The sequence below is a fragment of the Pimephales promelas genome, chromosome 23 (assembly GCF_988280905.1).
Source record: "Pimephales promelas chromosome 23, fPimPro1.hap1.1, whole genome shotgun sequence".
NCBI lineage: Eukaryota > Metazoa > Chordata > Actinopteri > Cypriniformes > Leuciscidae > Pimephales > Pimephales promelas.
In genome coordinates, this window is record NC_142791.1 from 28,572,217 (window position 1) to 28,586,407 (window position 14,191).

At 38.8% G+C, this 14,191-nt stretch overlaps 1 protein-coding gene across 3 annotated transcripts in view; it reads right to left on the bottom strand.

Moving 5' to 3' along the window:
* unc5cb (unc-5 netrin receptor Cb) overlaps positions 1–14,191 on the bottom strand; it is a 189,489-nt gene that overhangs the window by 89,792 nt on the left and 85,506 nt on the right. For all 3 annotated transcript variants that reach the window (XM_039662011.2, XM_089126524.1, XM_039662012.2), the window contains one exon: positions 5,728–5,955. In XM_039662011.2, coding sequence (XP_039517945.2) covers positions 5,728–5,955 — 228 coding nt within the window. The remainder of the gene's footprint in view (positions 1–5,727; positions 5,956–14,191) is intronic.

Below are 14,191 nucleotides of genomic sequence, written 5' to 3' on the forward strand. Positions count from 1 at the left end.
AACACACGGCTCGGAAGAAACAAATCGACTGCCATCCATCTTGCTTCCACACGTGTCATTCCTAAGTGCAATAGCTCACGCCGACCGAACGGGCCGGAATTAAAATTGGCCGACACCCATCGGAGTAATTCAGATGAACGCGCGAGTCGCTATAAATAGATGCGATCCTGAAAACCCCATCAGTGATGCGAGTTCAGAGGCGCGGATGAGTGTTTAAGAGGCCGGATCAATAGGAGAGCATTTGAGTAGGTGTTTCTCCTCAAAGCGACTCCATTGCCTTCCAGAGTAATCCGTTTGCAGTGAGCTAATGATCTGCCGCGCAGTAAGAAAAGTCTTTCTTTATTTATTTTGGGGACAGCAGGCTGGAGCCGAGTGGCTGGCACTGATAACCACCCGTCTCTGCTTGAGCCCGGCATAAAGTGTCTGTTAATCTGCCTCTCTGACCAGACACAGCAGCAAAACCAGAGCGAGAGACACCGATAACAAGACAGAGAGAGAGAGAGAGAGAGAAGGGGGGGTTGTGACCATCAGATCAAGTTTCCATCAGCTCAAATAGCTATTGACCAGCTCAACCTGCCTCTATCTGCGGGTCTTTTCTGTCAATCAGGGGAAATTAGAGACAGAGGAGAGAGAGAGAGAGAGAGAGAGACAGACAGACAGAGGAGAGAGAGAGAGAGAGAGACAGAGGAGAGAGAGAGAGAGAGAGAGAGAGAGAGAGAGAAACAGCAAGGAAATGTCCAGAATTGCATTCCACCACAACACTCTGTGTGATGCCAACTACAGTTCTACACAACGTGCAATAATGTCATTGAAATGTATTTTTAATACAATACACACATATATATATATATATATATATATACGCACACACACATTAATCGAATTAAACTGTTAATCGCGCGATAAAAAAATTAACGCCGTTAAAATGCGTTTTCGTTAACGCCGTTAATAACACGTTAAACTGACAGCCCTAATATATATATATATATATATATATATATATATATACAGTATATACACATATATACATACACACACAGTAATATATAATTGCAATTTTAATTTAACTTTTTTTTATCGATTTCTGAAATCATGTCAAAAGGATTCAGTGAGCATATTATTTAAAAAAAAAAAAATTGTATGTTATGCACTGACGTCCCTCAGCCGGACTGAGTGTCAGAGGTGCTGTGGAGTGACTGAGTTTAAAAGAGGAAACGCCAGTAAAACAAAACTAAGGCCCCGTCCACACTACTGCGTTTTTGTTTAAAAACAGAGAATTAAAACGAATATGATCTCTGTCCACACCAGCGTTTTATTTGCGCATTAGAATTGATCTCTGTCCACATTAAAACGACTGAAAACGCGGATCACGTGACAATCACGTGTTTCTAAACTACGTTTTAGGTCTTTGTTTTAGTCTGAACGGGAGGTGCAAAGTAAACGTAGCAAAAGGTCTCCGTTTTTAAACGAAAACGCAGTAGTGTGGACGGGGCCTGAAGCTTGGACTCGATATAGTGTTCCTGAGATCCAGAGATCATGGATATCCACACGCAGAACGCTTTATAGAAATACTATATAGGTCTAAATCCATATCACTGTTATATAACATCATCATATCGCCAGACCTTTTTATTTAAAATTCATGCAGAATATACGATGGTAAATATTAAACTGATGTCTTGTCAATACAATATATAACAATACAGTTTATGAGGAATGATTTTACCCCTAAAATCAGCAAACTGAATGAAAACTGCAAATCCAGCTTTCTCTGCCTGGATCCAGATGATTCTGTCAATCTCAGCAGTCTGGACAAATATGCCTCAGATTTATGAAATTAATTTTAATGAATTACTATTAATTAATTATTTTAATCTCAAAACTCTTTCCCGTTTTAGATGCGTTTCGTGGCATTCACACTGAAAACAAAAGCTGCCACTCAGTGTGTGTTTCTGCCACTCAGTGTGTGTAACCACAGTCACGTGACGTCGCGCGCATACACACTATAGAGAGAGAAGCATAAAGCTCGGGTGAACTCGTACTTGCGCACACAAACGCCTCTGACATTCAGGACGGAGAGCCGATACTCCGTGTTAACCTCATCTTCGTCAATGTCTCGGCTAAGAAAACGGTCGACAGGATGATTGAAAATCAGTTTGCCTGAGCTAAAGCTTAAACCCCAATACACACATCAAGATTTGATTTCCTCTCAGCTTTTCCATTAAATTCAATTTGCATGTCTGAAAGATGTTTTTGTGAGTGTGTTTGTGTTAAGTTTAAGCTGGTCTCTTCTCTGAAGCACAATGGTCAGTGTGTGTGTGTGTGTGTGTGAGAGAGAGAATCAAACACCCCGAGGGCTCTGGAGCCATTACACACGACACGGCTCCTTTGATTGGTTGCATTCAGCTGCCAAAAAAGGGAAATTGAGTTGTCGCCGCTAGCGCACAGGTAGCAATCACACTCTCTGGCGTTCAGAGCCGCGCGCCTATTGAACGGCTGGATATTAAATCCCCACAGACACACACACACACGTGCACACACCAGTATTGTCCATTTATTTCTAGCCCAGCATCGCTACGATCTTCCTGCTGGATTCAATAAACCAGGAATTGAAAAAGACATGGAGAACAGGCCATTTATGACCATACACTGCAATCTCAAACCAGCTAAACTCCAGCAACTAAGAAAACATATTTATCTATAAATATGTTGTCATATTTGTCATATTTAGTGCTTAACTGTTAAAAAAGATTTTTTTAAAAGTTATACTTTTTTTAAGAATATTTATATATATATATATATATATTCTTAAAAAAAATTAATAACTTTTAAAAAAATCTTTTTTAAAAAATATGTCTATTTATATATATATATATATATATTCTGTGATTTTTTCTGTGATTAAACTTGATTAATCACAAGTAAAAACACTTAAGTTTTTATACGTTTTTAATATATTTTATATTGTAAAAAATTCACAGTTAATCTCCAGATTAATGTAAAAACAGCATAAATACTGTACATTTTAAATACTTGTTTAATGGCATCTTTTACTGAATGAAGGCCACTATCACTTCTACTAATATAGCTTCTGATGTCTCAATAAAAAAAGGTTTGTTTCCCCAAATTTTAATATAGCTATATTATAGTTATAGCTAAAGGATGAATGAAAAACAGATGCTGCGTTAATTGCATTTAATACTTAAACGTGTTAAACTGGAAAAAAATAATCATATTCATATTAACGTTGACATCACTAATATATACATTTCCTCTGAATGTCAGAACTACATTACACTGCTGTATATAATGTTGAATATAATGTAAAATAATGCAACGGGAGAATATTTGTGTGTCCTGATAATGCCAAATATCAGACGTTTCCAGTAAAGTGTCCGACATTATTATAAATATATCTAGTCACAGAACATGTTTGTTTATAATAATTCAGTATTTTCATCTTCAGAGTCATGAATATTGTTATTCTGGTGTCTCTATTGTTCTGTATTGGGAACTCTATTCATTTACACACACTATGTAAAACCAAATTTAGCATTTTAAATCAATATTTTTTGTTAATGTTTTATAATATGTCTTGGAATATCCCACTGATTATCAGTGTCGTGATATGTATTAATCATGAGGGAATCGCTACACCCATAATATATATATATATATATATGTCTGCAGTGTGGATGTACAGTAGTCGTTTGGATTGAAATCGCTCTTTAGTTCTGGAGGAGCCAGAGGCTCCAGACTCCCGATGGTCGTCATCACAGGAAGCAGCAAAACAGAGCAAAACATGATAAAATGAGCAGAGAGACGCTGAACTCGACAGAGCGAGAGAAGCACAGATGAGACGCAGAGAAACACAACAGTTGAAAGCGACCTCCTGAAGCGCTTCGTAACTGCCGAGGACGAGCCGCGTCTCTCATGCTCAAGATCTCTGCCTCGCGTCCCACGAGTCACTGTGTGTCAGACAGAAGATCTCAGCATCAAAACCTGGAGTGCTAATGATGTCCGTGTCCCGGACGCCCGCCGCAAACAAACCCGTCCTACGCCGGCTTTACGGGCTTCGGTTAGCGGAGTTAACAAGCCTGAGGAATCCCACTCTCGTTACAGTGCGGGACACGGTGACGTCTCTGAATTATTCATCTGCGTGATTTTCCCCACTTTAAGCCTCGGCCGCCTGAGGAACGACATGCTGTGAGAGGCGTACTGCTGCACGATACTTCACAATATAATCAATATCGCAATATAGTCAAATGGCAGATTGTGTGATTTAGTAAAGTTAATATACAGCATGCACTCCCGCTCATGTGTGTGAATGAACATAAAGCCTCATTCTGAACCGCCAGCGCATGTTTTATTGCTCACAACCTCACAAAATAAAAAAAGTTTGTTGGTTTACTGTTTGAAAATGAAGAAATTAAGATATAGAATAAGTTTATAGGTAATGTAATTTCACAAAAAAAATGTAAATAATTTTTATTGATTTTATATTTGACAGTACAATAGCATTACTACAATATATTTCTTTTGTTTTTGTTTAAAAAATAATCACAATAATATATATATATATATATATATATTTTATTAGTATTATTACTATAGTATTTAGTATTAATATTACAATAGTATATTACAATTTGTTATTTTGTTTTATATTTTATTTAAAAATCACAATAAAATTATATGACATGAAATATATTTATATTTATGACTTGATTTTTTTATTTTACAGTACAATAATATTACTACAATATATTTCTTATTTTGTTTAATATTTTATTTAATAATAATCACAATAAACTAATATATATATATAAAATGATAATAATAAAAATAAATGTATTTTTATAACTTGATTTTTTATTTTACAGTAAAATAGTATTATTACAATATATTTCGTTTAAATAACAATCATCATAATAATTATTATTTTATAGTCATATCGAAATGGCCAAAAACAATGTTAATGTGGCCTATGAAAACTCAATTGGAAAGAGATTTGTTTTTAAACTCACTTTATGGAAACTGAAATATGTTTGAGTTGTTTCTTGGAAAGCCAAAAGCAAAACAAAAAAAAGTGTTTCCCAAATCATTTAGGATTTTCCACTCAAAAATGTCTTCAGAATGAAAATAATATTATATTTTAAGTAAATTCATATAAATAGTCCCCCATCTTCTCTAACCACTGATGTGGAGACAACTCAATGGATTCAAATAAGTATTAATTATTATGAGAAGTTGGCGGTCACGAAGATTGGGTCCCAGAATTGGGCGATATGAAGGAACGGCATGCAGATCACTGGGGGAAATGAGGTTCATAAGAGAAACTGGGGCAGATCCCTGACATTTACTGGGGGTACAGGAGGATGACCTGGGGGTCATGAATGTACGAATTTGGTGAATAGTCACTTTAATTAATGAATTAATATTTTTTGCACTTAAATTTTGTTTTGTTTTTTGTTTCTTGCAGATCTTTAGGCAATTGTAACCACGCGTGTTGGATGGGTGTCTGTTTGGAGAATGAACGTACAGTTTTGATGATCTGAAGGAGAAAATAAAAACTGTGAATCATTAAAAAAGCATCCCCCTCACTCTAGAATATAGCTATTCAAGTCATCTGGTGACATTTCCTGGATATTTTCGTTCCACAATATCAGTTTTGCAACGTGAATGCATCCTTATTCATATGTGTGTGCTTTTCTATGCTCCACTAACCGGAAGTCTCGTCCACGCGCTCCTCCACCGTGTGCTCCTTCTGATGGACCCACTCGCTGTTGCACTTGAAGTAGATCTGCGTGGCCGGCGTGGCCTTGCAGTAAAGGTTGACGGGCTTGTTCTTCACGATGTACGCCTCCTCCGGCTCCATCAGGAAGTGCGGGAGAGGCTCGGGCGGGTCCGAGGGGAACGTCTCCGGGAGCTCGCCCAGTCCCAGATAGTCATCATCTACAGAGGAAGAGAAGAGGAGGAGGAGTGAGCGCTGGCGGCTGTTTATGGGGATTGTCGTCGGTGTACATGTGTTTGCCTGCGAGGCTGATGGGATGTGAGCTACTGTTCGACAGCTAAAGCTAAAGAGAAACACATGCAGGCGCTGTAATCAAACACAGGTTCGGCATACAAGGGAACAGGCCACACGACACCGCTGTACACGACACAAACCACCTCTCAAAATACTACATCATAATACAGTTTTTCTCAGTCGCTTTGGTGCATTTCTCACATCACTATTTACATTTGCACAACAGATAGCATTATCATTTGCTTATGTCATATCAGTCCAAATTAAGTATACTTGTGAATGCTAAATAGTCATTCCACATAAAACTAATAGTCCTCATTTCATTGCTTGAGTCATCACATACAAAAATGTTAAACTAATAATAATAATAATTAAATAGTTAAATTAAAGCACTAACTAGTTGTCAAAATCTGTCAAGCAAATTTTACATTTTTTTTTATCTTTAAAAAAAAAACTTTTTTTATCCTAAAGTGAACAATTTCTGGCAGGTGAGCCTCAGCTTTCACTGATGAGAAGAGATGTGCATGAATGATTTACAGTATATGTATGTTGTATGTTCAGTTCCAGTATGTAGTGTGATCTTGTTTCCAGTTGTGCACCGATCTACCCAAAGGGAGTTTATGTTTGTTGTAAATAAGGGTGTATTTTTTCTTTTGCACAATGCTCTGAACAAATTAGAAATGCAAAGAGCATGCAGTAAAAATGTGAAACATACATATTCAGTGTCTTGTACTCAATTACTGTACCTCACTAAATACAGTAATGGGAAACTTTACTGTAGTTTTCAAATGGCTGTGCAAATAGTGTATAGGACTGTCTTGAGCATTTTCAGGTAGTGTCACCAAGATATTACTTTTTTTGCATTGTCAAATACATACAGAGTAAACTATCATAATGAAAACATGACAAAGCCATTTGACTATCTTGTTCATAAACACTGGTGTTAGGACTTCATCTTGACCACACGGACACTTTCAATGACATGAATACTTGCTTTTGAGGAATGAGTTATCCATTTTGAGCAAGTGACACACTTTTGCAGGTTATCAACTAAGTTTTGCAGTTTGTACTAATTGTTTTGAGAAATGCATTAACTGTTGAGCAAATGTAAAGAGTGATGTGAGAAATGCACCAAAGCGACGGAGAAAAACTGTAATATAATGAATAAAAGAATATAATCTCTACGATAGATGATGGATAGATAAATAGAACGATAGATAGAACAATAGAACGATAGACAGACAGACAGACAGACAGATAGATAGATAGATAGATAGATAGATAGATAGATAGATAGATAGATAGATAGATAGATAGATAGATAGATAGATAGATAGATAGATAGATAGATAGATAGATAGATAGATAGATAGATAGATAGATAGATAGATAGCTTCATCATGTGATGTACTCAAATCAAACTCAGTGTCTGTATGATGTACTTCTGAATGTTTTCTCCCCATTACCAGAGGCATTAGCGTTCACACACTTTCACACACACTGCGTTCGGTGCCTGAGACTAAATATGTCTGATTTCATTTCCCACAAAACCCTGCGTGTGTCTCCCGGAGCCGAGGGAATCTGGTTTATTAAATTCCACAGATATTTGTCTGCAGACGGGGAAGCGTCCCCTGTAATCACGGCCGGCTTTCATCAGAGCCTGCCTCAGCGGTGTCTCCCTCATCAAACACAACCCTGTGTTTATCACCGGAAGAGGCCATCCACAGCGAAACGCCACCCGAGAGGGAATCGGTGTTATGCGTCCCGTGTTTGTCGGCCTCGTTCAAACATCCGCGAGAGAGAAGTGCGAGGACATTTGCAGAGCGTTCGTCACCTTTCTATTCTTAACGACTGACCGCCAGACATCAATTATTTACACAGGAGGAGAATGAATCTGGAGAGGCGGAGAGGACGAGAGGAAGCCTTTTAAAGGGGTGGATGATTTCTAACTTTAGTTATAACATGGTCAGGGTGAATACTCCATTCTGATTGGCTGCAGGGTGTCCATTAAAAAGTGATAGAGGACACCTAGTAAAGGAGTTCTGGTGAAACTGACTGTTCACCGTTCGAAATTAATAAATAACTGCGCTGGATACATCAGCTGTCAGTAACCATAGCAACAGGCAGTCAGTATCCGATTACAATTTATTGCATCAAAACAAACATCTAGTTAGCCGTTATACTATTCCTACCTGTGTGTTTTAATTATAGTTTTAAAAACTCAAGGGTTCTCCGGGCCGAGCGGATTATAAATATCTCCGGTTGCTAAATAAACCGTCAGGCGTAACCAGGGAAACCTAGTTACTGTTTGTACAAACTTGAGAATTCCATTGTAAAACTAACACACACACACACACACACAAGCTCTTGAAGCTCCGCCCTCTGTGCTGGATGCAGCAGCTCATTTGCATTTAAAGGGACAGACACGAAACAGACACACATTTTTACAGATCTTTTTTGATTATTATTACATATGCTCCCATTCCCGCACCCAGTTACACACACACACACACACCATGTTGGCTGTTATTATGTATTTTTGTTGGCCTTGGTTTTTGTTGTATCTGTCAACTGTAAATAGTATATTTGTTTGCATAATAAAACCGATTCTCTCACCGGGACGATTCTGCGACAGCACATCGGTATCAGCCGTGTTGTAACAGGCCCGTGTCTATCGGCTGTGTGTCGAGTGTTAAGGGAACGAGGAGATGGAGGTCAACCGCTGAGACTGCATTAGCACATGAGCCCCAGGGGCTTCTGGGTAAAGTGTGTCTGCTTTTCATCACACGTGGGTCCTCAATCACACCTGCCCGTCACCGGCCCAATCACTGCTAATTGAAGGGGAGCCGTGACCTCGACTTGACCTTCCCCTACACACACTCTCAGTAACTTTATTCTAGATCTGCTGTAAAGCCGAAACACTGTGACTGTGATCTCCTGTTATCACTGTAAAGCTGCTGTGAAACTCTGTATATTGTTAAAGCGCTGTATTTAAAGAGTGTTTAAATCAAACCCTAAATCCTGAGCAGCATTAATACTGATATTTGACTCAGTGGTTATGTTTACATGCACACATTTTGTCTCAATCAGACTGATTTCATTCTGACTGATGAATTTGAAATGAAGTGTTTACATGAAGTGTGCGTTTATGTGTCACAAGCTTCAAGTCAGAATAGTTTTTTCGACATGCGCACACTGAAAAAATAAACAGTTTCACGATGTTTGCACATAAGTACTCTCCTGCATCGCTTCTTTATTTGCTTTAAACAGCTGACTTAATATTGATCCATTTCTGGTAATAATTTGAAGCATATGAACTGCTGTGCTGCTGCTTACAATTATCACGCAGTAAAAATGCCCAATGACTGATGGGAACACGAAAGAAGATATTTTGAAGAATGTTCAAGAGTTGATGATTTCATGATGAAGAGTTCATAATTTACCTCAAGTTGTTTCATACCTGTGTGAATATATTTCTTCTGCTGGACACAAAAGAAGATATTTTAAAGAATATGAGTGACCACACAGTTGATGGACACCATTGACTTCCATAGTGGGGAAACGGATGATATGGAAGTCAATGGCGTCCATCAACTGTGTGGTCACTCATATTCTTTAAAATATCTTCCTCTGTGTCCAGCAGAAGAAATATATTCACACAGGTATGAAACAACTTGAGGTAAATGATGACTATCACTTTAACAAAAATGAAAATATGTGGTGTTTGTACTTTAAAAACATTCAGTCTCTATTGTAGTGACAGTACAACAACACAGGAAAACCTGCTGAGAGCTTCCCATCGGGCAGTATCTGAGCAAACCAGGGCAGGTTTATCAGCACAACAATTAGCTGTGGACCAGAACCAAGACCCGGTGCGACTGCCAGCCCTGCTGAGCATGATCCTATCTCAGTCACACACACATGCATCCAAACACACACACACACTTGAACATTTCTTGAACGCTGTCCTCGTGCCAAACCACTGACAGTCGTGTAACGCTCGCAGACACCGAGACCGCCAGCTATCAGACCTTGACCCAAAAAACAAGTAAAGTCACAGAAGCACGGCATCTGTCTGTCTGTCTCGTGGCAGGCCTGAGAGATCACACGGTGGCATGAAGCGCTTGTGCTCCACTTCGTCAGCAGAAATAATAAATAAAAGAGAATAAAAGAGGCGAAAAGCACTCGAGAAATGGAAAAACATGACAGAAAATTGCCTTCCCGCCAACAAGCCCCCACAGACTCGCAGATCTCGAGTGGACAAAAGACACAGAATAGAGTTCACATTCAGTCCAGCAGAAAAGCCCACGAGATAATGTGGCACATCAGCACCTGCCCCCGTTTAAGGCAAGAAAACACAGGCAAAAACACTTGGAGATTTGGGCAATTTGGAGATTTTGGTTCCTTATTTTGCATCCAAGCGGGAAGAAAACACCCTTTCTCTTTTACTCTATTTTATTGCACTTTGTGTATTTGAGACTGAAGGTTTCAATTCCAATACATATCTTTAACTCTTTCCATGCCATTGACAGAATTTTCCGTAGTTTATGAGACGCTTCCACGCCACTGATGGAATTTTCTGTCGGTCCGTGTTTTCACAATATATGGAAAAAGTAGAGAAGCTACAGACCAAAACTGCCAAAAAAAACAATAAAAACATTGTTTATGCACATTGTACACTTGGTACAAATGTTGTTTTATGGAAAAAAAATGAATGAAGCTAGAATAAAACGTTTTGTTTTTGTTGTCTAAAGAGACACACTAGCACTTACGGTCAAAAAGATAATCTGTTGACGTCGTTTCTACAAGTTCTGATTGACAGTACAGATAATTCAATGTATGAAGATGGTATTCTGTTATTTACGCAAAGAACAGAACATTCTTTTGCCATGGTCACATGCAGTCCATAGATAAAGCTCAGGGAAAAGATATTGCCTGTTTTGTCAGGACTTCATTGGAACAGAACATCAAAACCTCATTCACACTGATACAAACTACACTATTCACTGTCATATGGTGTCCAATTGTGCTATAAACTCTAACAAGAATCACACATACTAAGTATCCATGAGTTAATAGATACATGTAGTGCGTCAAGAACCCCAGAGGTCTATAGAAACCCTCTGATTGTCAAGATCCCTAATGTTGTATATTCACTCACCTAAAGGATTATTAGGAACACCATACTAATCCTGTGTTTGACCCCCTTTCGCCTTATTTCTACGTGGCATTGATTCAACAAGGTGCTGAAAGCGTTCTTTAGAAATATTGGCCCATATTGATAGGATCACATTTTTGCAGTTGATGGAGATTTGTGTGATGTACATCCAGGGCACGAAGCTCCCGTTCCACCACATCCCAAAGATGCTCTATTGGGTTGAGATCTGGTGACTGTGGCGGCCATTTTAGTACAGTCAACTCATTGACATGTTTAAGAAACCAATTTGAAATGATTCATGGTGCATTATCCTGCTGGAAGTAGCCATCAGAGGATGGGGACATGGTGGCCATAAAGGGATGGACATGGTCAGAAACAATGCTCAGGTAGGCCGTGGCATTTAAACGATGCCCAATTGGCACTAAGGGGCCTAAAATGTGCCAAGAAAACCATTTCACCACCACCACCAGCCTGCACAGTGGGAACAAGGCATGATGGATCCATGTTCTCATTCTGTTTACGACAAATTCGGACTCTACAGAAATCGAGACAACATTTCTCCAGTCTTCAACTGTCCAGTTTTGATGAGCTCTTGCAAAATTGTGGCCTCTTTTTCCTGTTTGTAGTGGAGATGAGTGGTACCCGGTGGGGTCTCTGCTGTTGTAGCCCGTCCGCCTCAAGGTTGTGTGTGTTGTCTGCATACCTCGGTTGTAACGAGTGGTTATTTCAGTCAAAGTTGCTCTTCTATCGGCTTGAATCAGTCGGCCCATTCTCCTCTGACCTCTCGCATCAACAAGGCATTTTGGCCCACAGGACTGACCCATACTGGATGTTTTTCCCTTTTCACTTCATTCTTTGTAAAACCTAGAAATGGTTGTGTGTGAAAATCCCAGTAACTGAGCAGATTGTGAAATACTCAACAACCATGCCACGCTCAAAATTGCTTAAATCTCCTTTCTTTCCCATTCTGACATTCAGTTTGGAGTTCAGGAGATTGTCTTGACCAGGACCACACCCCTAAATACACTGAAGCAGCTGTCATGTGATTGGTTGATTAAATATTTGCATCAATGAGAAATTGAACAGGTGTTCCTAATAATCCTTTAGGAGAGAGTAGAACCACATTGAAGGGTTCTTTAAAATTGAATCAGGAACCAAAGAGCTCAATATAGAAGCAGACTAAACCTTTTCCCTAAGAGTATACTGTCTTAACTGCTGGTGTGGACAGTTGACCCTCAACAGAAGTGTGTGTGGGTCATGTCGGGCTCCGCCCCGTCTGCATGCCGTCACGCTGGGGAACCTTCACGCCAGACTGCCATGCTTTGATGCTGGAGCTCAGGGATGTAATTTGAGGCACAGTTATCACAGTCACATCTAGAAAAACCTCTCGGAAAAACAGGCCTGTTGAGTTTCCGCAGAAATAAAAACAAGAAAAAAAGTGTGTATAAAAGAGTCTGACCTTGAATCATCTGAGCTGCTCAGTGTCTTTTAATTGCCTGTGAGTTTTTAGCTTCAGCAGTCACACCGCACAGTCCCTGCGTGACCTCCGTCACCTTTAGAAACTAGAACAACACGCTTACGGCAATTAGTGTTTCGCCTATTCTGATTCACTGACATCACTTCGCCTTCACCAACAAATCTGCAACCCTTTAGAGCGATCTTCATCCGAAATCAACAACAAATTACTTCCATATGAAGTGAGATTAAAATTCAATTTCATACATTTCCACTGAGGATATTAGAATATGCAAAAGTGTTTCCACTGGATCATCTTATGCCACAGTACTATAATAACCGAAAAATGCTTTTCTGAATATGAATCCACATGTGAATTTGGATTATGATGCTTACGTTATTGTTGGTGCATAAATCAAATTAAAACAAATCTGGAGGGAAAACAAGTGGGTTTTGGCATCGTTGAGCAACTTGTCCATAAAAGACCATCAAGTAACCAGGCATGTTTATGTCATTAATATGCATATTTTGTGCATAAATTAGTAAAGAAGTGGATTTTAGAGTCTCTTCTGCTCACCAAGGCTGCATTTAGTTAATCAGAAATACAGTAAAAACTTGCAAAATTGCAGTTTTGTGAATATACAGTAAAGTGCAATTTATTCCTGTGATTTTCAACATCATTACTCCAGTCTTCAGTGTCACATGATCCTTCAGAAATCACTCTGATATGAGGATCTGATGCACGATATTGAGCAAACATTGCTGCTGCTGCATATTTTAGTGAAAACAGTGTAAATAAAAACACTTCTTTGAAAAGTAATGACTTTGCCCCTCGATGTGTAAAAGTACCATAAGATGACCTACATCTATAAATATTGCGAGCAGAACGCCGTGGAAAACTGTAAATCTAATCCAGGGTGATGTAACGGCGTATGATGCGCTCAGAGACAGCAGCTGGACTGTATGAACACACACAGAGAGATGGGAAGGTCAGCGAGGGAGAGAGAAGAGTGAAAAAGAGTGCCGGCAAAAACTTTTCAATTGGATTTCTCCTGCTGAAATGGCTCATGAAAATGAAATGCATCTCGTAAGCTCTGATATGAAGGCAGAAGCGCGCAGTGACCCGGCAGATCACAGAAGAGTTCAGTCCTGTGAGACTGGAATAACAAACACTGCAGACACATCAATGCATGCAGTGTGCCTTATAGTTTTCAATTATATTTCTTGTTTTTATATCTTCCATGTTCAAATTTTCGTCATTTTGTGCTTTTGCAATTTTTATTCGTTTTTAGCGCTTTTTTCAATATTTATTTAGTTTTTATTTCCGTTTCTGTTTTAAGGACTTCACAAAACTATTTATACACTAGCATTCAAAATAGTGAAAAATATTATTAATATAAATCATCTATTTTCTATGTGAATACACAGTAACGTGTAATTTATTCCTGAATTTTCAGCATCATTACTCCAGTCTTCAGTGTCACATGATCCTTCAGAAATCACTCTGATATGAGCTTCAAGAAACATTTATGATTATTATCAGTGTTGAA